The sequence below is a fragment of the Muscardinus avellanarius genome (assembly GCF_963383645.1).
Source record: "Muscardinus avellanarius genome assembly, chromosome: 13".
NCBI classification, from domain to species: Eukaryota; Metazoa; Chordata; class Mammalia; order Rodentia; family Gliridae; genus Muscardinus; species Muscardinus avellanarius.
The window spans coordinates 95,881,022-95,903,373 of NC_137799.1; the positions used below are offsets into that span (position 1 = coordinate 95,881,022).

At 39.6% G+C, this 22,352-nt stretch overlaps 1 protein-coding gene across 1 annotated transcript in view; it reads right to left on the bottom strand.

The window, feature by feature from the left end:
- Window positions 1-22,352, bottom strand: part of ERCC6L2 (ERCC excision repair 6 like 2) — a gene marked incomplete at both ends in the record, with an annotated part of 75,269 nt that overhangs the window by 48,217 nt on the left and 4,700 nt on the right. Inside the window, 7 exons of the mRNA XM_080709021.1 lie at window positions 2,313-2,432; window positions 3,865-3,978; window positions 5,338-5,478; window positions 7,467-7,674; window positions 8,275-8,436; window positions 13,402-13,595; window positions 16,914-17,036. Coding sequence (XP_080565147.1) covers window positions 2,313-2,432; window positions 3,865-3,978; window positions 5,338-5,478; window positions 7,467-7,674; window positions 8,275-8,436; window positions 13,402-13,595; window positions 16,914-17,036 — 1,062 coding nt within the window. The remainder of the gene's footprint in view (window positions 1-2,312; window positions 2,433-3,864; window positions 3,979-5,337; window positions 5,479-7,466; window positions 7,675-8,274; window positions 8,437-13,401; window positions 13,596-16,913; window positions 17,037-22,352) is intronic.

A 22,352-nucleotide genomic window follows, 5' to 3' on the forward strand; every position in this document is an offset into this window, starting at 1 on the left:
AAGAAAACAAAACCACTAAATAAAATATTATAAATTAAGATCCCTTACCAAAAATTTTGAAAATGACTATATCTTTGGTACATGTTGAATCCTTAAGAGTATAGACACCAGTGTTTTATCATTTAGTTGTCCTTCACAGAACAGGACCTATTAATCCACTTATTAAGGAATCCCAATTTTGGAGATGCTCACAGCAAAGAATCTTGGTTCTAACATTCAGCAGCTTAGCCAGACAGGCCTAGAAAGACGAACATGGCGCCCTTGTGTGAGTCTAACAATGGCTAATGTTGTTCTCAGGGGAGGTTGCTAAGGTCCTCCAGAGCTGTGTGCTCAAAGTATGAATCACAGATACTCACTGAATCAAAGTATCAAGTACACAATTAGTCAGCCAGTGGACTAATCCATTTGATGGACTAATACTGTGAATGGCCGGCATGGTGGTGCATGCCCGTAACCCTGGTACTTGGGAGGCTGAAAGAGGAGGATCACAGGTTGGAAGCCAGCTTCAGAAATTTTTTTTTTTTTTTTTTTTGGTGGAACTGGGGTTCCTGGAAGCCCTTCTACCTCCGGGCTACACTCCCAGACCTATTTTTACATTTTCATTTTTGGAAACAGGGTCTCCTAAGCCAGCGCGCGCGGCTGGCTTCGAACCTGCGCGATCCTCCTGTCTCCGCCTCCCAAGCGCGGGGATGACAAGCGTGCGCCACCACGCCCGGCAGCTTCAGAAATTTAGCAAGACCTTCAGTAACTTAGCAGGACTTTGTTTCTAAATAAATAAATAAATAAATAAATAAATAAATAAATAAATAAATAAGGCTGGGGGTGTAGCTTGGAGGTAGACTGCCTCTGAGTTGAATCCTCAGCACCAAACAATCATAATAATTTGAATGAACTTCTGATGGTAACTACTGGCAGCTGGGGTGTGGCTGGGGCAAGGAGGTCCCTGGAAGCACGGCCCAGGAAGGCTCTATATTTCCCCTGAAGTGTGCGTGCTCCCTCTCTCTTTTCTGTCTGGCTCCTGGCTGTCAAGAGCTGAGCAGCTCTCCTCTGCCCTCCTATCATGAAGCTTCTGCTTTGGAGTCAGCTGAGCGGGGACGGAATCCTCTGAATCCGTGAGCCAAATAAACTTTCCTGTGTTAAGTCATTCTTAGCAGTCTTTCGGTCAGAGCAATAAGAAACTTACTAATACAGAGGCCATGATTTCTGGAAATATTACACTAGTTTAAACTATGGGATAGTAAGTGCCTAGTCCTAAACTAATTGAACCTTTTATACTTAAAAAATTTTTAAGTAATTAAAAGTCAACAAAATGGACAACAAAAATAGATTTACTACTGTTATAAAATATATTAGATTTAAATTACTCATAATAAATTATAAGTTATATATGCTCACTAACCCAAACTCATTTTTTAAAAATACAAAATTTTGATGTAATCCTCTCAACTATTCATATCCCTACCTTCTACCTTATTTCATTGAATTTGGAGGTCCCAAGCAACTAAACGGTGATGAACTATTTAGATTAACTGCTCAAAGTATTTTCGGGGCAAAAAAGTGTCTACTTTGAATTACTTTCTTTTTACTCTTTCTTCCAAAAGGAATAAACTTTTTTCTAAATTATGAAGTTGGGAATTTTCCAGCAATAATCTTTACCCGTAAGTAAAGATTCTTGATAGTCATTAAGGGTCATGGAACCTGTCTTGCTGCAAAGGGGCTGGACGCTGTTGGCATCTCCAGCTGCCATCAAGGCAGTGCCCGGGGCTTAGGTCTCAGAGGGGCAACCCAGCCTGACCTGCCACCACCCTCTTCAGTGACACACCCAAGAGCAGGATGGCCTCGGGTCAGTTTCCCTGAGTATAACGAGTGTTCCCTTGCAAACTTACAATCTAGGCCGGCAAGTAATAACAGAGCAGAGTTCAGCCTAGACACAGGGCCTCGCTCTCCCTGAGCCGTTCAGAAGTTGCTTTCTCTATTCTAGACTAATGCCCAACTCACCCTCATGTTTAGCGTCAGCACTTACATGTCTAGTAGGCTAGCTCCTATTTGACATAACAGCATAATTGTAAGGGGCTGTAAGTCCACCTGGCCAATAAGGAAAGTTTGAAGTATATTTGTAAGGCTGTTACCAAGACCCCGCTGTGTGTCCACATCTGTACACAGGGTTGCTAAGGAGCTAGAAAAGGCTGACTAACAGCACGGCAGCAGCTGTCTAGAGCCACCACGTCTTCCGAAGGAGGGTGACATCCCTAACATACCCGCTTAGTTCTTTTATAGTAACACTGTATGCAACCCGAAAGAAAAGCACCTACCTTCATTTTCCCACTGTATTTAGGATCAGAAAGTGTCTCAAAGGCTGCATCTTTGCTTTTCTGCATAAAGTCTGGGAATCTAGAAAACACCTGATCACATATCCTTTTGATAAGTGTTTCCTTGTGAAAAAAATAGTAAAAAAAAAAAAAAAAAAACGTAAATTCAACTTAGCACTTTTAGAACTGCATGAATTAAAATTATTAAAAATATTTCTATTTTCAAGGAATGCATTACTTTGAAAATTTTGCCCTCTCTAAATCAAATTAATAAGAAAATCTTAACGTGATATGTTAAATATATACATATATATATGTATATATATATGGCTTTAATAACTTCCTAATGAAATGGCTAATAATGTAATTACTACTTTTTCAAGATTTCCAAAACAAAGAGGTAAATACTCTAAAAAAATGAAGTAAACGATCAAAGAATATTACATTCTTATTAGATTTCAGGGTTACATTTAAATAGCATCAACTATAACATGAGAAGAAAATATCAGAATCATTGCATAAAGAGACTTACTAAAAATCCCTGATGGTTGCCGTTCTAACTGGGCGGATAAAATCTCACTGTAGCTCTGATTTGCATCTTCCAGATCGCTAATAACGTTGAAAACTTTTTTTATGTATTTACTGGCCATTAGTATTTCTTCTTTTGCTATTCAGCTTAATTGCCTATTTCTTGTTTGAGTTACTCTTTTTTTTAGTATTAAGACTTTTAAATAATTTGTATATCCTAGATATTAGTCCTCTATCAAAGAAATAGCTGTTAAGATCTACCGTTCTGTAGGTTTCCCTTTAGACTCCTGATGGTTTCCTCTGATGGGCAGAAACCTTTTCGTTTAATGCCGTCCCATTTACTAATTCTTGTTCAACTTCCTGAGCTTTGGGGACCTTACTGAGGACGTTTCTACCTGTGCCTGTATGTTGGAGTGTTGGATCTATGCCCTTTTCTAGTCATTTCAAAGTTTCTGGTCTCATTTCCAGGTCTTTGATTCATCTTATCTCTTGTTCAGAGTGAGAGGTGGGAAATTATTCTATTTTTCCTACAAATGGACAAGCAGTTATAATTATTACTATTATTCTGCTTCTAGGGATTGAACCCAGGGCTTCGTGTATGCTAAGCAAATTTTTTTCCTTTTTTTTTTTTTTGTGGTATTGAGGATGGAACTCGGGGTATTGTACCTCCGAGCTACACCCCCACCCCTACTTTTTAGTCTTTTTATTTTTTTGAAACAGGTTCTCACTAAGTTGCGAACGGCCTTGCTCTTAGCTGAGGCTATCCGTGAACCGAGATCCTCCCGAAGGCTGAAATTTCAAGCGTGCGCCACCACGCCCGGCCTTCTAAGCACATTTTCTACCATTGAGCTATATCTTTAACCTGCTAAATTTTAAAATGAAAAATTCAGTTTCCTCTTAAATTTTACACAGAGAAAAAGTCAGAAATATTTAGCTGAGAAATTTCATACCCAATATCAATTATATTCCAAGAACAATACCAATTTTATACCAAAAGTTTCACAAAGAAACGTAAAGGCCGCCTCACCTGGTGTCTGGAGGGGCTCGCAGCCTGCAGCAGGGCGACGTGGTTAGCGACCTTCTGGAGGACGGTGAGGTAACTGAGATACAAGGTTTGCACGCTTTCACCACGTGAATTGGTCTGTACCAGAAAAACATGGAAAATAAAGACAAGAAACATATGAACACGGCTAAGGAACTGCTCATGTCAAAAACTAGATCATTTATAATAATATGTATTACCTAGTTACATTGGGGCATAATAAATTCTAAGAAATGATGGGCAACTATGGATATAAAATATCCACGAATCATATTTTGTGAAACAATGATTTCTTATTAAGAGAGGAAAGTCCTCATCCTGGGATATACTCATCCTTGTAACACAGGGACAGGAAGGCTGAGGCTCCTGGTCACAGACTATGATACCATGACAGTGTATGGTTCAGGTCCAACCTTTCCCCTCCAACTGAGCTGCTACTTTATGCTTCAATACATTTTATTTTCTAATTTAAGTTCTAAGCTTTTCTAGGAAACTGGGCTATTACAAAAATATGAAGTGGTTAAAAATAGCAAAATAGGTGAGATGGAATAAATATCAATCTAGATCATATTTACTTAGGGTCCTGGTATGCACATAAAGTTGAGAAGCTGATAAAAAGGGCAGGAAATACAGAGAGCAGGCAGAGAAGTATCAATTTGTTCTGTTCCTAAAAAGAAATACTAAGCCAGGTGTGGTGGTCCACGCTTGTAATTCCAGTACTTGGGAGGCTGAGATAGGAGGATTGCGGGTTTTGTAGCCAGCCTCAGCTACTTGGTGAGACCCTCTGCAACTTAGTGAGACCCTGTTTCAAAATAAAGAATAAACATAAGGCTGGAGGTATAGGTTAGAGGAAGAAGGCCCGAGTTCAATCCCTAATCCTGCAAAAAAAAAAAAAAAAAAAACAAAAAAAAAAACCCCAAAAAACCTACATTTTATTAGTCTACTGATACAAAGTTTTTACACTGACACTATGTCTAACGTCAGAATAATATTTAAACCTGCAATCAAAGAGTAAATCATTTTATTACTAGTGGGTGATGAGAAATTTCCTCAAAATGAAATAAAATTTCAAGATGAAAATAGGTTACTTCCCAATAAAAGCTAGAAGAGAGAATATCAAACAAACTGAATTTCTAAAATTAATTTTTGAAATGTATTAGAATACTCTATTTTATTTGTGGTTATTATTTGATATTATAAATCATTCTTAAAAACTATGTACTTAGTATGGCTTGTAAGTAAAAAATGAATATATCAGTAAGAAAAAAATATCAGAAGACAGACAATAAACATGATAAATAATTAAACAAATACATAGCTGTTTTCTTTTTAAAGCTTATCGCTTCTCGAGGTAAAAGCTGAGGAAAAGTTATGTGATTATCTGCTGCTTACTTTGGTACCAGAACAGAATACATTCTAATGAGAAGCAAGATAGTAAATCTATGCTGGAACGCTCACCTTGTGACAACAACTCCTCCGTTTGCGGCCACTGTTGCAGGTGCAGGGCTTTGAGGACTGGAGAATCAAAGTCACATCTTCTGTTTCTAATACTGTTTGATAGACAGCTTTCTGAAAATCTGTTAGAGAACAATAAACCATCTGCCAAGATAAGATACAAGGTGATTATTAGTATCTATCTTTTTTGTTGCCAAAAGAATAATAATCTATGAAATACGAGTGAAAATTAATTAAAATAAGATTTTAGTGAAAATTGCTCATAAAATACTCCCTCCAGTTATATCATTATCACAGTTTCTTGTGATTCACTTATATTCTTTACTCCAAAATTATAATTTAACTTCCGAGTAAGATTTATTGAATTTTTTTGTTTCTAATTAAAAAGAACTATGTAAAATAACAAATTATGTAATTTTCTTATATATTTCTCAAGATAGAGCAGGCCTTCTCAGGGTTCTGTATTAGTCCACCACGCAAATAAACTACCAACGTTCGGCCTAAACACAACTTTGATAGGCAAAAACAGGGGATTTCAGAAAAACTATGAATAATAAATGCTAACTGAAGTGCTTGGAAAACTTAGGGAAAATTAAAGCTTCTTATTACTGAACACATAGTTATTTATATTTGACATCTTGATATACATTTCTAAGACCAGAATAGATAAGACTTAAGGGTGCATGAATGTAAATACAATTCTTTATGTCCAAACTCAAGAAAACATAATAAAACAAGGTTAGTGAGTTACGAGGGACACAACTTAATTACGTTTCCGTAGTACTGGAAGTTGGAAAAATTCTTCTGGATGCAGCTGTCTGTAGCTGTTGTCATAAAACTAAATGTACCCATAACAGGACTTGGAGGATTTGAACAAGAAGGCAAAGCGATCTATCCATGAGGTTCTGTACGTATGCACCATGACAATGTTGTGCCAAAAAGACAAATGCGTACTGAGCAGACAGAGGGATGTCTATCTACGATGAGGCGAGAGCTGAAAAAGTGTACAGATAACACATTCCCACCCTCGAATATGAAAGTATACATAAGAACTAGAGGACACAGGAGACGTGGTCAATCATTAAAGTCTCAGGGGTTCTGAATACATACACTCCTACGTCTGCACTTCAGAGCAGCCCCTGTGGGGCAGGCGCACCCGCCTCCCTTCGCCGGCTCTACAAATCCAGGTTCCAGAGCCTCAGCAAATCGCTACCAGTCGTGAGCCGTTTAACTGGAAGCCCGGACTCCAGCCACGGTATTTGATCTCAGAGCTCAAGTTCTAAGCCTTCATGCACCATTCTCTCTTCTCTAATTTGTTTTTGTTGCTTCTACTAGATAAGTAAGGAATACATGGTTTCATAAAGCAATTTAAACTGTGAAGGTTCATAAAGTATCTCAATATAATAATCTGTGCTTTAGATAAATATCTAAAGTCATATATTCTAGCAATTTTCCCAACTTGCCTATCAGTTATTTTCTTTTCAAATTTCTCTCTTAAAGCAATAGAATATTTTATGACAAGAAGCCATTTCATAGGGTTACCCTTATTTGGGACAGTACTAGTTAGATTCAATTCATAGTAATTTAGTGGAATCTTTTTTCCATTGCCTGAATGGGAAGAATCACAGATTGGGATCTGGAGAACATCATGCTAAGTGAGATCAGCCAAGCACAGAAAGAGAAGGGACATATGTTTTCTCTAATATGCCCAAACTAGGGAATATTGGGGACACCAGAGGGACTCCAGATAATGGAGGGGGAAATCTCAGCAAAGCTAGAATGGAAGGCTAGGAGAGGAAGAAGGCTGAGGTTGATTAATGGAGGAGCTACACCTGCATATGTGTAAAAGTATGAATATGGCATGGTTAACCTGGACACTCATTGTTGAGGGGAGAAGGGGAGTGGGGAAGGGGGGAGAGGGCACCAAGCACAGTCTAAACGTATACGACTGTCAGTATGTTCCACATACAAATAAAAGAAAAAATTGACCAAAAAATGAGAAAAAAAAGAAAAAAGACAAAAAATAAGATCCATAAAATACTACAGGTGATAAAGACTTTCTCTTAGAAAGAAACATTTTCAGGGAAAAACATACACAAGAAACTGATCAGATACACAAACGCAGTGCTCACCCGGTCTTCCTTCCTAGGCAGCTGATCCCGGATGAGAGCCTTGGTGCGCCGCAGGAGCCAGCCCGCCATCTTCTTTGCGAGCCTCTGCATGGCCTTCCGGCCAGTGGCCAGCTCTCTTCTTGTTGCTGTGTGCCTCTGACCATGCTCCACCGGGTCAGAAAACTGCTTCTTGAACTGGATCCTGCTACCTAAAAGTCCTGGCACAGCCCTTCGTAAAGGCAGGAAGGAAAATATGAGGCCATAAGTTATCTAAGAGAAAAACATGAACTTTTTGCACCTAAGCATTTTACTCAGTCACTTATTTCTGATAACAAAACAACAGCCAAAAAACCAGAGCAGTCTTTCATTTTATCAGTAAAGATGATGTTGGAACTGGTAAACTGGCAAGTACCTCTACTTTGGGACCAAGATAGGTTTTCACAGGGATGCTCTACTCTGTTTATCATTCTCGGGATCAAATATTTCTGCAAACAAATGCCTGTGTTTTTCCTTTCTTCTTCCTCTTCCTCTCCTTCAACTTCTCTTTTTTTTTGGGGGGGGGTTGAACACCCACGGGCATTCTACCTCTGAGCTACATGCTCAGCCCTATTTTATTCTTTATTTTGAAACAAGGTCTCACTAAGCTGTAGCAGGCCAACCTTGAGCCTGGGATCCTCCTGTCTCAGCCTCCCAAGTACTAGGATTACAAGCGTGCTCTACCATGCCAAGCTTGTTTTTGTTTTTCTGCAACTAACAATTAGGAAACAAGGTAGCATTAAGCCAAAGAAGTAATCAATAACTTCTTTGTACAAATAGTGCTTTCTCGTACCAGTCCATAACACACCACAGTTCCTTCATGTTGTTCTGAAGAATGGTTCCGGTGAGGCCAATGCGGACGCGGCACTTGACGGCTTTCATAACCTCCGTCACCCTCGCCTTCGGGTTCTTGATCCTGTGAGCTTCGTCGACAATGACAGCTGACCATTCCAAACTAGGAAGCAGGGAATGAAGGGGGAGAGGCTGAGAACACGCCCTGTCTTTAGTCTAAAGAATTTGGAGAGCAATTTTCTCTACTAAAGTTTTGCAGTGCCCGTCCCCTTTACTCTGTGATGATATCACTGAATTCCTACCCAGGTAGCTAAATGGTCTCAGGTTGGGGCGGACCACAACAATAAAATGTATGTGGAGAATATAAGCGGGTAGAGAGATTATGTTTAATAATAGTAGAATGAAAATTTTTCTTTAAGTAACACTAAATGATAACGAAAAAATTTTTAAAGTAGCCAACTGGAGACAAAAATATAGAAAAGCTAAATTGTCAATATTAAATCTGAATGAAAAGACATTAGTATAGATTCATTATTTACTTATTTTCGTACTAAGGATTAGAAACAGGGCATTCTACCTTTGAGCTACTCCCCGGCCCTTTTCGTTTTTTATTTTGAAACAAGGCCTCACTAAATAGCTGAAGTCCTCACTAAGTTACTAGGCTGGCCTTGAACCTGCATCCTCCTATCTCAGCCTCCCAAGTACTGGGATTGCAGTTGTGTGTCACCGTGCCTGATAGACTCATGACTCTTTTTCAAGTTGTAATGCATCACTGTGCTCACAGGGAGGGGTTAGAATCAACCGTTGCCTCAGTAGCAATAAGCAAACAAAGAAGTCCATCTACTAACAGGACCCAGAATCCTACGGGAAACTGAAATGGTTGATTTGGGGCAGGAAGCAGGAAGAGCTAGAAAGCAGGGGTACATCCAGAGACAATGGGCCACGCCCAGAGGACCTAGGAGCCAGCCCAACCGAACACTTCAGCATTAAGAAAAATGACGAAAATTGAGTATAAAACACTTGAACAAACAAACAAAAAAAGGAGTTCTATGAAAAAAAATTAGACCTTGACCTTAAATTACACACACACAAAGTCAACTCAAAATATATTACGAACTTAAATATGAGGGAAAATTTTAAAAAATAAGAAAAAAATGTCATGATTCTGGGTTAGGCACCCATTTCTTAGATATAGCAAAAGCATGGTCAGTACTAAAACAGGTTTTGATAGGCTGGACGTCATTAAAAAACTGAGCTGGGATTGTAGCTCAGGGATTTAATACCCTTGGTTTCAGTCCCCAGTACCACAAAAGACAAACAAAAAAAAAAAACAGTACTTGAGGAGCTGAGACAAGAGGATCGCAGGTGGGAGGCCAGCCTCAGCAAATTAGTAAGATCCTGTTTCAAAATAAAATAAAAAGGGCCTACGGTACAGCTTGAAGGTAGACCGCCCAAGTTCAATCTTCAGTACCAAAAACTTTTTTAAAAAGTCATATGAAAAAAATTAAAGTTGGGTGATCGGCCTAGATTAGGACCAAAACCCACACAGGTTCAGGGAAAGTGCGTGTGGACGCGGCAGGAAGGCGTCACCACGGGCCAGGAGAGAGGGCTCGAGACACCCGAGCTGTGACGCTTTGACCGGGACCTCTGGCTTCCAGGCGGGGGAGGAAGTACATTCTCTTGAGTGTATATATTCAAGCCTCATTCTGAGGCTTTTTATTTCGGCAGTCCTAGTGAACAAATGCAAGGCCTTCATAGTAGTCTGGTCAAGGGATATGGCAGTCAGGTTTCAATTCTTCATAGCTGTGCCGGCAGCAGCTTGGACCTTGCGAAAGTCATTAAGTGTGCTGCTAGCTAAGATTTCTCTAGGGAAACAATTTATACCTGGTGTGGTACTAGAAAAAATTACCTAACAAATCTTTAAAAGGTAAAATTTGAATTATTGTCAATGAAGGAGTAAATGGCAGAAAACCCGGTTATCTTTCAAAGTTATACATTGTCAGTCTTTCTTGTTTTTAGCCATTTTGGTGAATTTATAGAGGTACCTTGTAATAGAAATTGCATTTTTCGGATTCACTGCACTTGAAAAAATGCTTACAGTTTTGGGTATAATGTTCTATAATTCTTAATGAGACCAGGTTGGTTGAGCTATGCTCAAGTTTTCCCCATCTTGACTGATTTTCTTCTGGGCTAGTTTCCAACTTCTGAGAGAGGAGAGTTGAAATCATAGTTTTATTTGTCTTTTCAGTTCTGTAGGTTTCAATTTTGTTCTTTTGTTAGGTACATGTGCATTTACAACAGTTGGTTTTTCCCCTGATAAATTAATACTTTAATCATAACGGATTGCTTGTCCATCTTCTTTCCAACTTCCAGAATTCTGTGACTGTTTTCTCCTATTTTTCTCTTTGTTCTTGAGGGTTTCTATTTTTTCAACTATAGGAAAGTTGAAATCCTTATATATGAACATTTGTATATTCACCGCTTATATACACAACTGTTGGGTATATACATGTACATGTAAGAACATCTGTATACTCGCATATATACACAACTGTTGGGTATATACACGTACACGTAAGAACATCTGTATACTCGCATATATACACAACTGTTGGGTATATACACGTACACGTAAGAACATCTGTATACTCGCATATATACACAACTGTTGGGTATATACACGTACACGTAAGAACATCTGTATACTCGCATATATACACAACTGTTGGGTATATACACGTACGTAAGAACATCTGTATACTCGCATATATACACAACTGTTGGGTATATACACGTACACGTAAGAACATCTGTATACTCGCATATATACACAACTGTTGGGTATATACACGTACACGTAAGAACATCTGTATACTCGCATATATACACAACTGTTGGGTATATACACGTACACGTAAGAACATCTGTATACTCGCATATATACACAACTGTTGGGTATATACACGTACGTAAGAACATCTGTATACTCGCATATATACACAACTGTTGGGTATATACACGTACACGTAAGAACATCTGTATACTCGCATATATACACAACTGTTGGGTATATACACGTACACGTAAGAACATCTGTATACTCGCATATATACACAACTGTTGGGTATATACACGTACACGTAAGAACATCTGTATACTCGCATATATACACAACTGTTGGGTATATACACGTACACGTAAGAACATCTGTATACTCGCATATATACACAACTGTTGAGTATATATATGTATATACTTTATACATGTCTATACTTTGTATATGTATAGACTTTATATACTAGTGGTGTTGAATTATTTCAGTAAGCTGCATATAACATGATGTTATCACTCAGTATTTTAGTGTTGGTCTCCTAGAGATAATTCCACATTATTATACCACTATATCATTATCACACATATGAAAACTAATAGCAATGAAAAGTCTTTTAATTACCCTCAAAATAGCTTTAATATCTAATATTTGTAAAGCCGGATTCAATAACGGTCCAGATGATGAATTTGCTTAGTAAGTCTCTCCTAATCTAGGCCGATCACCCAACTTTAATTTTTTTCATATGACTTTTTAAAAAAGTTTTTGGTACTGAAGATTGAACTTGGGCGGTCTACCTTCAAGCTGTACCGTAGGCCCTTTTTATTTTATTTCGAAACAGGATCTTACTAATTTGCTGAGGCTGGCCTCCCACCTGCGATCCTCTTGTCTCAGCTCCTCAAGCACTGTTGTGTGCCACTGTGCCTGGCTATGAGATGACTTTTTAAGGGGATATAGCTGTTTGGGTTTTTTTTAGGATGTCTTATATATTAGACCTGTCAATTGCTTTCTCAAGCACTGGGATTACAGGATGGATTACTGGGATGCAGCACCAAGCCTGGTGAGTTTCTCGTCTTATAGGACAGCAGGTGTGTTGGAGAGCAGCCCAGCCCACCCACGCAGCCTAGTTTTTAGTTAATCGCATCTTTAGATACAATTACATCCGGAGGTACTTCAGTTGGTACTGTACTGAGGAACGCAAGGTGGAGTGCCACGATTCAGCCATAATTAGCCAGCTAGCGGCTCTGTCCCCAGCAATCTGGTTCTGTCTGCACACATAGCAGCTAACTTACAAAATACACATCAGAGCTGGGCGTGGTGGCGCACCCTTGTAATCCCAGCACTTGGGAGGCTGAGACTGGAGGATCGCACAGGTTCGAAGCCAGCCTCAGCTACTTAGTGAGGCTCTCAGCAACTAGTGAGACCCTGTTTCCAAATAAAGTATAAAATAGGGCCGAGAGTATAACACGGAGGTAGAAAGCCTCTGGGTCTACCGCCAGCACCACACACACACACACAATCACACACACACCCCATACCTGATCATTTTTATAATCTCTAATTTCCTAACACACATCAGAGGCATCCTGCTGCTCTAAGGATACAGACCCAAATCCTCTAAGTGTCTTTCAAGGCTCCTGATGACACGCCCCACTTACTTGCCCCTCTGGGGTCTCTCGACCACCCCCTCACTCCAGGCTACATGCATCTGGCCATTCTCCACTCACAACGCACTCCCGTCAGTAGAACCATTCGTGGACTCTAGACTCTGTCTAGCCCAGAGGCACCATATACACAAAGGCTGCATAGGAGACTAGGAACAAGTCTTAACATTCTTTAACAGGCATTGTTTGGAGAGAGATTCCGCACTGAGTCTTAAGAAACTAGACAATCGAGTGGAGTTTTTCTCCTCGGCGAAGTTATTTAAAACCTACATATTTCTTATTTTTTCTTTTATTTTTGTGGTGCTGGGGATGGAACCCAGGGACCTTCTAACTCCAGGATATACTTCCAGACCTATTTTATATTTTATTTGGAAACAGGGTCTCACAAAGTTGCTGAGAGCCTCACTAAGTAGCTGAGGCTGATTTCGAACCTGCGCAATCCTCCTGTCTCAGCCTCCCAAGTGCTGGGATTACAAGCGTGCGCCACCGTGCCCGGCAAAAACTACGTATTTCAGTAAATCTGAAGTGAAACCAAACTAAAGAAAATTTAGAGCTTCTGAAGTAATATATAACCGGATAAATGTAATTGATGGAAACTGAGTATTAATGCAATTGTCCTCATTATTTCTATTACCTGTTCAGTTCATCAAGACATGAGCGCAGCGTTTCATAAGTTGTTAGAGCAATTTCACACTTCCGCTGCTTTACACGAATCAGTTCATTGTCTTTTTTGTTACCATGTAAAACCGTGACTCTAAAATATCCCCAGGTATCCAATTCATCCTTCCAGTTGTAGAGGACAGAAAGAGGAGCAACTATCAGAAACATCTAAATGAAAAAGAAAGCAATTTTGAGTTTTTTAAAAAATAAAAGAGCACTAAATTGAAGTCTAAAATAGCAAGAGTCCTTTCCTCAAATTTTGACACTACAGTTCACAGTAAATACACCTGCGTGACTGATTGTATTTGGCCATCCGTCCATTCTTTCTTCATTTTCCAAGTCCATTTAATCTTTCCCTCTCTGACACTCGCAGTGGAAGACACAGGAAATCTGCTGGAAACCTGAAGCAATTAGGAAGCCTCCACCTGTCTCCAGTGTATCATGCCTGCCTGTGTTCACCCCGTATGTTCTGCCCTCCTGCCTCAGACCATGGGAACGTCTGCATTCTTCTCTAACAACCCTTCCCATGCGCCCCGTCTTGCCAACCTGGAGTCAGCATTGCAGAAACTGCCCCCAATCCTCCCTGCATGACACTTTTTTTTTTTTTTTTGGTACTGGGGATTGAACCTAGGGGCATTCTGTCTCTGAACTACACCCCCAGTCCTAATTTTTATTCTTTATTTGGAAACAGGGTCTCACTAAGTTGCAGAGGGCCTAAGTAGCTGAGGCTGGCTGCAAACCTGTGACCCTCCTGTCATAGCCTCCAAGTACTAGGATTATAAGCATGCGTCACCACACCCAGCTAAATTTTCTGTTTTTAATATAATTTTCTATTTCACATTCATAGGCAAACATATTACATTATTTCCCAGGGTTAAAAAATACAGAAAACAGTCGGGCATGGTGGTGCACGCTTGTAATCCCCGCGCTTGGGAGGCTGAGACAGGAGAAAAGCGCAGGTTCGAAGCCAGCCTCAGCTACTTAGTGAGGCTCTCAGCAACTCAGCGAGACCCTGTTTCCAAATAAAGTATAAAATAGGTCTGGGAGTATAGCAGAAGTAGAAAAGCCCCTGGGTTCCACCTGAGTAACACACACACACACACACACACACACACACACACACACACACAGAAAACAAAATAAAATCCTCTTCCTCGACCCTGCACCGCACTCTCGCTCCCACTGCACTACTCTGCTCTGCATCGACGCCCTTCAAACACTATCGACGCCCATCACCTCAACTTCCCTTCTATTCTCTCTTGACCTCACATAAATTTTATGCCTCTGCTATATTCAGACATGAAATGTTCAAACTCTAAGTGCCCATAAGGCTGGGACGCAGCCCAGGGAGCTATGGGAGGTGGAGCCTAGAGAACGGAGTGAGGTCCCTGGCACTGTGTGAGAGGGTTACTGGGACGCCAGCCCCCTGGCCCGCCCGCCCGCCCGCCCTCCCTCTCTCTCCATCCGCCCAGCAGCTGCCTATGTTAAGCACACCTACCATGATGTGTTCCCTCACCACACACCCCAAAGCAATGGGACAACGCAGTGTGGACTAAACCCTAAGGCTGGGAGGCCACTTAAACCTTCCTCTCAATTAGCTGCTTATCTCAGGAAGTTGACCACGCAGCCTCAGCAGGACGGTCCCCGTCAGGGCTGCCAACATATTTCCGTCTAGTTTGCACATGGATGCTCCTGGGCCCGCTACCTTTCCTGTACTAAGCCAAATACTTCTCTCACCACCCACTTCAATTTTTAATGTTTTTATTTCTCACTCTCACCAATGTTCCTATCTTAACATACTAAACAGGATTATAGATATGCTTTTGTAAAGTTTTATATTTGTCCTACTTGCCTCAAACATACTGAAAAATACCAGTTAAGTAAAAAGTAAGATGATGATATGTTGTTCTAAACCCTGCCCCTCTTCTGTGTAACACTTCGCCTAGGTCACTTATGACTCATAAGTCAAATATGGGCAGATGTGGTGGCACATCTGTTACCCCAGGACCTGGGAGGCTGACACAGGAGGGTCACAGGTTTAGGAAGCTCTGCTCTGTAAGTTCAGCATGTTAAGTTCTGCACTGACCTTCAGAACCAAAGAACAGCCGAACCTCAGGCTAAAAACCATACTTGAGCTCGCCAGGATTAAAATGCACTAAGAACTGTCATGCGCCCTAGGGCCCAAATGAGTCTTGCACTAAGAACTGTCATGCGCCCTAGGGCCCAAATGAGTCTTGCACTAAGAACTGTCATGCGCCCTAGGGCCCAAATGAGTCTTGCAGTCAGGGTGCTGGTGCTCTAAAACCCAAGAGCCGACACCGTGGCCCCTGCCTGGGAGCCCTGGACTTGGGAGGCTGAGACAGGAGGGTCACAGGTCTGAGACCAGCCTTAGGAACTTAGCAGGTTCTAGGCAACCTAGTGAGACTTTGTTTCAAAACAAAAGATATAGAGGGCTGGGAACGGAACTAATAGAGCTGGGTGAAGTGGCACACACCTCTAATTCCAGTGCTTGGGAGGCTGAGAAAGGAGGACCACAGGGTAAGGCCAGCCATAGCAATTCAGCCAGACCCTCGGCAACTCAGTGAGAACCTGTTTCTAAATAAAAAACAAACGTGGCTCAGGAGTAGAACGCCTCAGGGTTTACTCCCCAAACCCAGTATCTAGAGCCAAAGTGATCATTATTATACCTTAAGTCGACATGTAAAAATTTGCACAGAAACAGCCATCATAACAGATAAACTTGGACTTCTCAGCAATCTCATGGACAAGACAGAGAAAGAGACTTGAACTTGGGGCAAGTAGTTCATTGCCATAATAAAATGGCGATCTTCCTCAAATCACTTCATTTTACTTCCACCCAGCTTCCTGGACACTGACAGAGACATAGCGATGCATGGTATGATACTATTCAAACTCCCTTGTTTTTATAAGAAGCGTGTATGTTTATAAACACGTGTTTCTGGAGGAGAAAGCTGAAGCGTGGTTATGAACAGCAGTGCTAGTCACGAGGGCAGAGGCCAGGACGAGCTAGACCGAGTCTTTTTAATTCCAACTTCCTCGAATATGTAGGATTTATTTCACATTCCCAGGATGTAATCAGTCTGCCAAGCAGCTTTAAATACCAATGACACACCTTTGTTACCATTATCTCTAAACCGCTCCATTTCATTCAAACACAAACAAAAACAACAGGACGAAGACTTTAACTTCACATACACATCTATGGAAGTTTAACAAATTAATTAAAGCATGTAAATATAGGCAGACAACAGACTGAAACCCCAAGTAAAATTTGTCACTCTAAGAGACAATCAAGTTTATAGAATATGAAATTGGTAATCCTTCAAAAACGAGGTCTACAAAATATATATTTTAATGTCTTTAAATTCTTGTTTTAAAATTGATACTGTATTGTATGATATGTAAATGCTTCTGTATGCCTTTGTAACACCAGTCTCATAAGCTGACTATTTCTAGATACTTTACCTTTTTTGCTAGAGAAGAAGGGTTTTCCTTTTTCATACTTCTTAGTAAAAATTCTGGCATGTTATTTTCAATGTCCTCACGAGTTCCCTTTTTATGTAAAACTGCAGCCAGAAATGAAATAACCTATGGAAAAAATATTTCTTCAATCACCATGTCTAGTATATTATGACATACAAAATTTCACTGCTTCAGTATATCCAGTTAGTGACAAAATACATAAAAATATATTTGTTGGGAGGGAAAATATAACACAAAACACTAGTATTGATTTTCCTTATTTATATTAGCAAAAAAATGCATAAAGTAAGTTATCCCTGAACGCAGGAGGGGAAATGCTCATATTTCCATCTCTTCCATGATAAAATGCACCTATGCAATAAATTCTTTCTTAATTTTGTCAGAATATTAACTTCTTTTTTCTATCCATGGAAACTCTCCCTATACTTTATTAGAATAAACTGTATACATTCTTTCTCATGGAAAAAAAAAGCTCCTTAAAAGAGGTAATATTGGGCTCATAAGTTTATGAACTTCTGTTTAATAAATATAGGTGGAATGACAAACTGCTGTTTGAAGATAGGCTAGTATAATTCATCGATCTACCCACCATTGTGAATAAGAGCTTTTCCCCTCCAAAAAGCAAGTGAAAAAGCCAGGAGGAAAAGAGGACACATAACCTCATCTAACGAACACAAAGACATACTGAATCGCTGAAAATTGCCAAAAACTGACTTTTTAAAAATTCAAGCCATAGAATCAATATCTACAAAGACCACCAAAAGAAAGACTCAAAACAGAAATAAAAAATGAACTTACAAAAATGCACAAGTAGGTGCTTCATCGGAAGGAGAGAGAGACAGACAGACAGGCAGACAGAAGGACAGACAGACAGACACAGGGAAGGGAAGGCAGAAAGTAAAGGAGGGAGGGAGAGGGTCGGTCCTAAAAACAATCGGAGAAGAAAGCAACAGATTACCTACAAAAAACAACAATGCCAAGGGCGGAGGTAGGGGCCTATAATCCAGTACTTGGGAGGATGAGAAAGGAAGATCACAGGCTTGAAGCCAGCCTTGGCAACTTGGTGAGACCCTCGGCAACCTAATGAGGCCCTGTTTCAAAACAAAAAATAGCAGGACCAAAGGTGTAGCTCAGAGGTAGAATGCGCCTGTGCCAACAACAACAACAACAACAACAACAGCAACAACAGTAAACAAAACGATGAACGATACTACACAACAAAATATTTTCAGAGTGTTGAGGAAAATAAAAACAACCTAGATTTGTATACCCAATGACGATATTCAAGAATGAAAAGTGAAGGTATTTTCAGACGGCCAAAAACTGAGCCAATCCACAACATCAAAAAAGTAAATTCATTACCAAGAGCCACACTAAATAAAATAAAGATGTTTCCAGGCATAAGGAAAATGGCCCCAGACAGAAGAGTGATGCAGACAGAAATGTGCAACAGCAAAAGCTGTGACAACAGCTGTATCCGAGTGAGAGGGAACACCGCACAGCTGCAATCCTCTGAGGGCCTGTGCCGCTCAACAGAAAATAAAGGTTCCAATTTACATTTGATTTTTCTAAGTAAAAAATGTGTGCTATAAACTCTGGGGTAAAAATAAAAGAATATGTAACTACCTTCCTATTAAGGGGAGAATATAGAATAATACAAAGCAATCCACCTAAAAGGAGGCCAAAGAGAGAAATTAAACATGAATGACACAAATAAGTAAACTGCAAATCATAATAGAAGAGATTTACATCCAAATGTATTAGAAAGCATACTACACGGAAATGACAAATGCTCTATTTAAAACACAAAGATGATCAAACATATAAAATGCATATGCCATTTCGAAAAGAAACATCCAGAACAGGGGGTAGAAAAATTATCCCTTAAAAATGAAAAAGATTATACAAACAAAAATGAAAAGAAAAAACTGAAATCAGAAAAAGAAGCTATGAGGCAAAAAGCACCACTAAAGAGGATACATCACGAAAGAGGTACGTCACGAAAGAGGTACGTCACGAAAGAGGTACGTCACTAAAGAGGTATGTCACTAAAGGGATAAGTCACTAAAGAGGTACGTCACGAAAGAGGTACGTCACTAAAGAGGTATGTCACTAAAGGGATAAGTCACTAAAGAGGTACGTCACGAAAGAGGTATGTCACTAAAGGGATAAGTCACTAAAGAGGTACGTCACGAAAGAGGTACGTCACTAAAGAGGTATGTCACTAAAGGGATATGTCACTTAAGAGATACACAACGGAAGGGATACGTCACTGAAGGGATAAGTCACTGAAAGGATACCTCACTAAAGGGATAGTAACTGAAGAGATACACTAAAGAGGTACATCACTAATGAGATAACTCACTAAAGGGATACATCACTGAAGAGATACTAAAGAGATACAATTGAACATTGATAAAAATTAATTCATTTGGAAATTGCAAAAAGGAAACTGGTAGGTAAGTTTTTAGGTTCACTGAAATAAGAGTAGAAAGATCCACAAGCCCAATGGTAGACTTTGAAATAACTCAGCAAGAAAACTAATCAATAAAGATATAGATTTAAATACCATAGGTATTGAACGACCCGATAAGTACCCACGCACACTACTACAAAACAGTTTTGTTTCAAGTGTAGAAGGACGATTTACCAAAGTCACATACAGCAGCGCACAGAGCGTCTTAAAACACTCAGATAGAAATCATAGAGAATATATTCTCTGATCAAAATGAAAGAAACTAGAAATAGCAAAACTGTGAACCAAATTCCCCAAATGTCTGGAAGGTAACGTATACTTCAAAGAACTCACTATGAAAATTAGAAGATATTTTGGGTTGAATAATATGGTAAACTTACACACTACAGCTAACGCTACATGTTAGGAAAGAAGACAGTGTGTTAATTAGGGATCTCAGGATCAATCTCAAGAACAGTTAAAAACAGAAAACTTCAAATAAAAAGCAGAAATAAAGACAAGTCAAATGATAAACAAGTCAAATGACCATTTTTTGAAAAATTTTTAAAAGTGATAAAACCCCTGGCAAAATTGATTAAAAGAGACAAGCCAAGATTAAAAAAAAAAAAAAAAAGTGAAAAATATGTATAGGGCAATGTTATACCAAAAAGTGCAAAAATTTAGAGGAAATTGAGAAAACTTATAAAAACTGATACAAAAAGAAAGTTTGCATATTCATATAACCACTGAGGAAACTTAAATATATAATAATAAATCTTTCACAAAAATTAAGGAATAGATGGTTTTGCCAAAAAATTCTAATGCTTCAGAAAATGCTCATCTTAAACAAACTGAGGACTAAGAGAAAGGGGAACATGATCTAAAATTTGTTTTATAAGTTCAGTAAAACCTTGATTAAAAAATAAACCCTGATTAAGCCAGGCGTGGTGGCGCACGCTTGTAATCCCCACGCTTGGGAGGCTGAGACAGGAGGATCGCACAGGTTCGAAGCCAGCCGTGCTGGCTTAAGAGACCTTGTTTCCAAATTTAAAAATATAAAATAGGTCTGGGAGTGTAGCCCAGAGGTAGAAGGGCTTCCAGGATCCCCAGCACCACAAAAAAAAAAAAAAAAAAAAAAATTAAAAACCCTGACTAAAACATTTTAAGTTCTCTTACTCATTTAGAAGCAAATCTCTTAAACAAAATATTAGCAAAAAGAATCCAGATATAACAACAAGAAAGAAATATATACCAAAATCAAGTACGGTTTATTCTGCAAGCCTAAGTTTGGGTTAATCTTTAAATTTTAGGTATTAGGTAGGTATAAGCTACCTATTTTAGGCATTACACTTAGCATTCCTTAACTTGTGTCTTAAGATGAGAAAAGGACAATCTATAACATCACAACATATTTTCTGTGAAGTAGTACACTAAATACACTATGAAAAGTTGTGTATATGTATTTTATTCTTAAGAAAAGGCAAAGCAATTGTGTTGGTTAGCTTTCTTGACTGTGATAAAATGCCTGATACAAACCAATTAAACAGAAGAAGGGTTGACCTTGGCTCAGCATGAAAAGAGAATCTCATCAACCTTTGAGAGACACTGTTTCAAAATAAAGATAAAATAGGGATGAGGGTGTAGCTGGAAAGCAGAATACCTCTGGGTTCCATCCCTAGTACCCTCACACACACAAAAGATGATTTTTGCTATCTTACAAAAACAAAACAACCTCAAAACCCCACACAACAAAGTGTTGTTTTGAAAGGCAGTCTAGCCCATCTTTCTTTACAAAGCTGTTGTCCTAAAATCTGAATTACAAGACAAAACATGAAAAAAATTTCTCTAAAATGCTAGGACATTTGTGTTTCTTCTTTAAAGGGATTGGTTCTCTGAGGGTTAATTAGCCTTTCATATCAGATATTACGGCATTTTCTCTATGAATAAAAATAAATTTTTCTTCTCTTCAGTACTCCTCTGGTTTGGATTCAAAATGCTCCCCTAGGCCTCAGATAGACAAGGCAGCTGTGTTGAGGCAGAGTTTGTTGCTGAGGAGAAGTACTTGGGCGACTGAGAAAGAAGGAGCGCAGGTTTGTGGCCAGCCTCAGCTACTTAGGGGGGCCCTTTGCAACTTAGTGAGACCCTGCTTCAAAATAAAGAATAAAAAATAGGGCTAGGAAGAAGCTCAGAGGTAGAATGCCCCTGAGTTTAATTCCCAATACCACAAATAAATAAATAAATAAATAAATAAATAAATAAAACCCCCAAACTCTTCAGCTTCTATTAAGTCACTTCTGACCCCTTTAAAAGCCACATTTCTCTAAGAGGTGCATATACGTCTCCTGCCTATGTTCCCATCGACCCAGTGTGGCTTGTGCCCCCAAACTCAAGCAGATGGCTCTTGCCCAAGCTGCCAATGACTTCTATGCCACTGTATCAAATGCACATTTTTCTTTCCCTCTCCCCATGCTGGCTGGGACTAGGAAATGAACCTAGGGGCATTCTACCTTTGAACTATAGTCCTTTATCTTTTTTACTTTTTGTTTTGAAACAAGGTCTCCCTGAATTGCTGATGCTGACCTTGAACCTCCAACCCTACTATCTCAGCCTCCCAAGTACTGGAATTACCATTAGGTGCCACCATGCAGGGTGACCCCCAACCGTGTGTGTGTGTGTGTGTGTGTGTGTGTGTGTGTGTGTGTGTGTGTATGCAAGCGCATGTGTTGTGTGTGTGTGTGTATGTGTGTGTGTGTGCGCGCGCTCTTGGGGATTGAACCCAGGAACATTCTACCTCTGATATATACCCTCAGCCCTATTTTTTATTCTTTATTTTGAAACAGGGTCTCACTAAGTTACTAAGGGCCTCACCAAGTAGCTGAGGCTGGCTGCGAATCTACAATTCTCCTGTCTCAGCCACCCAAGTGCTAGAAATTCAAGCATGCACTATCATGCCCGGCTCCAGATTA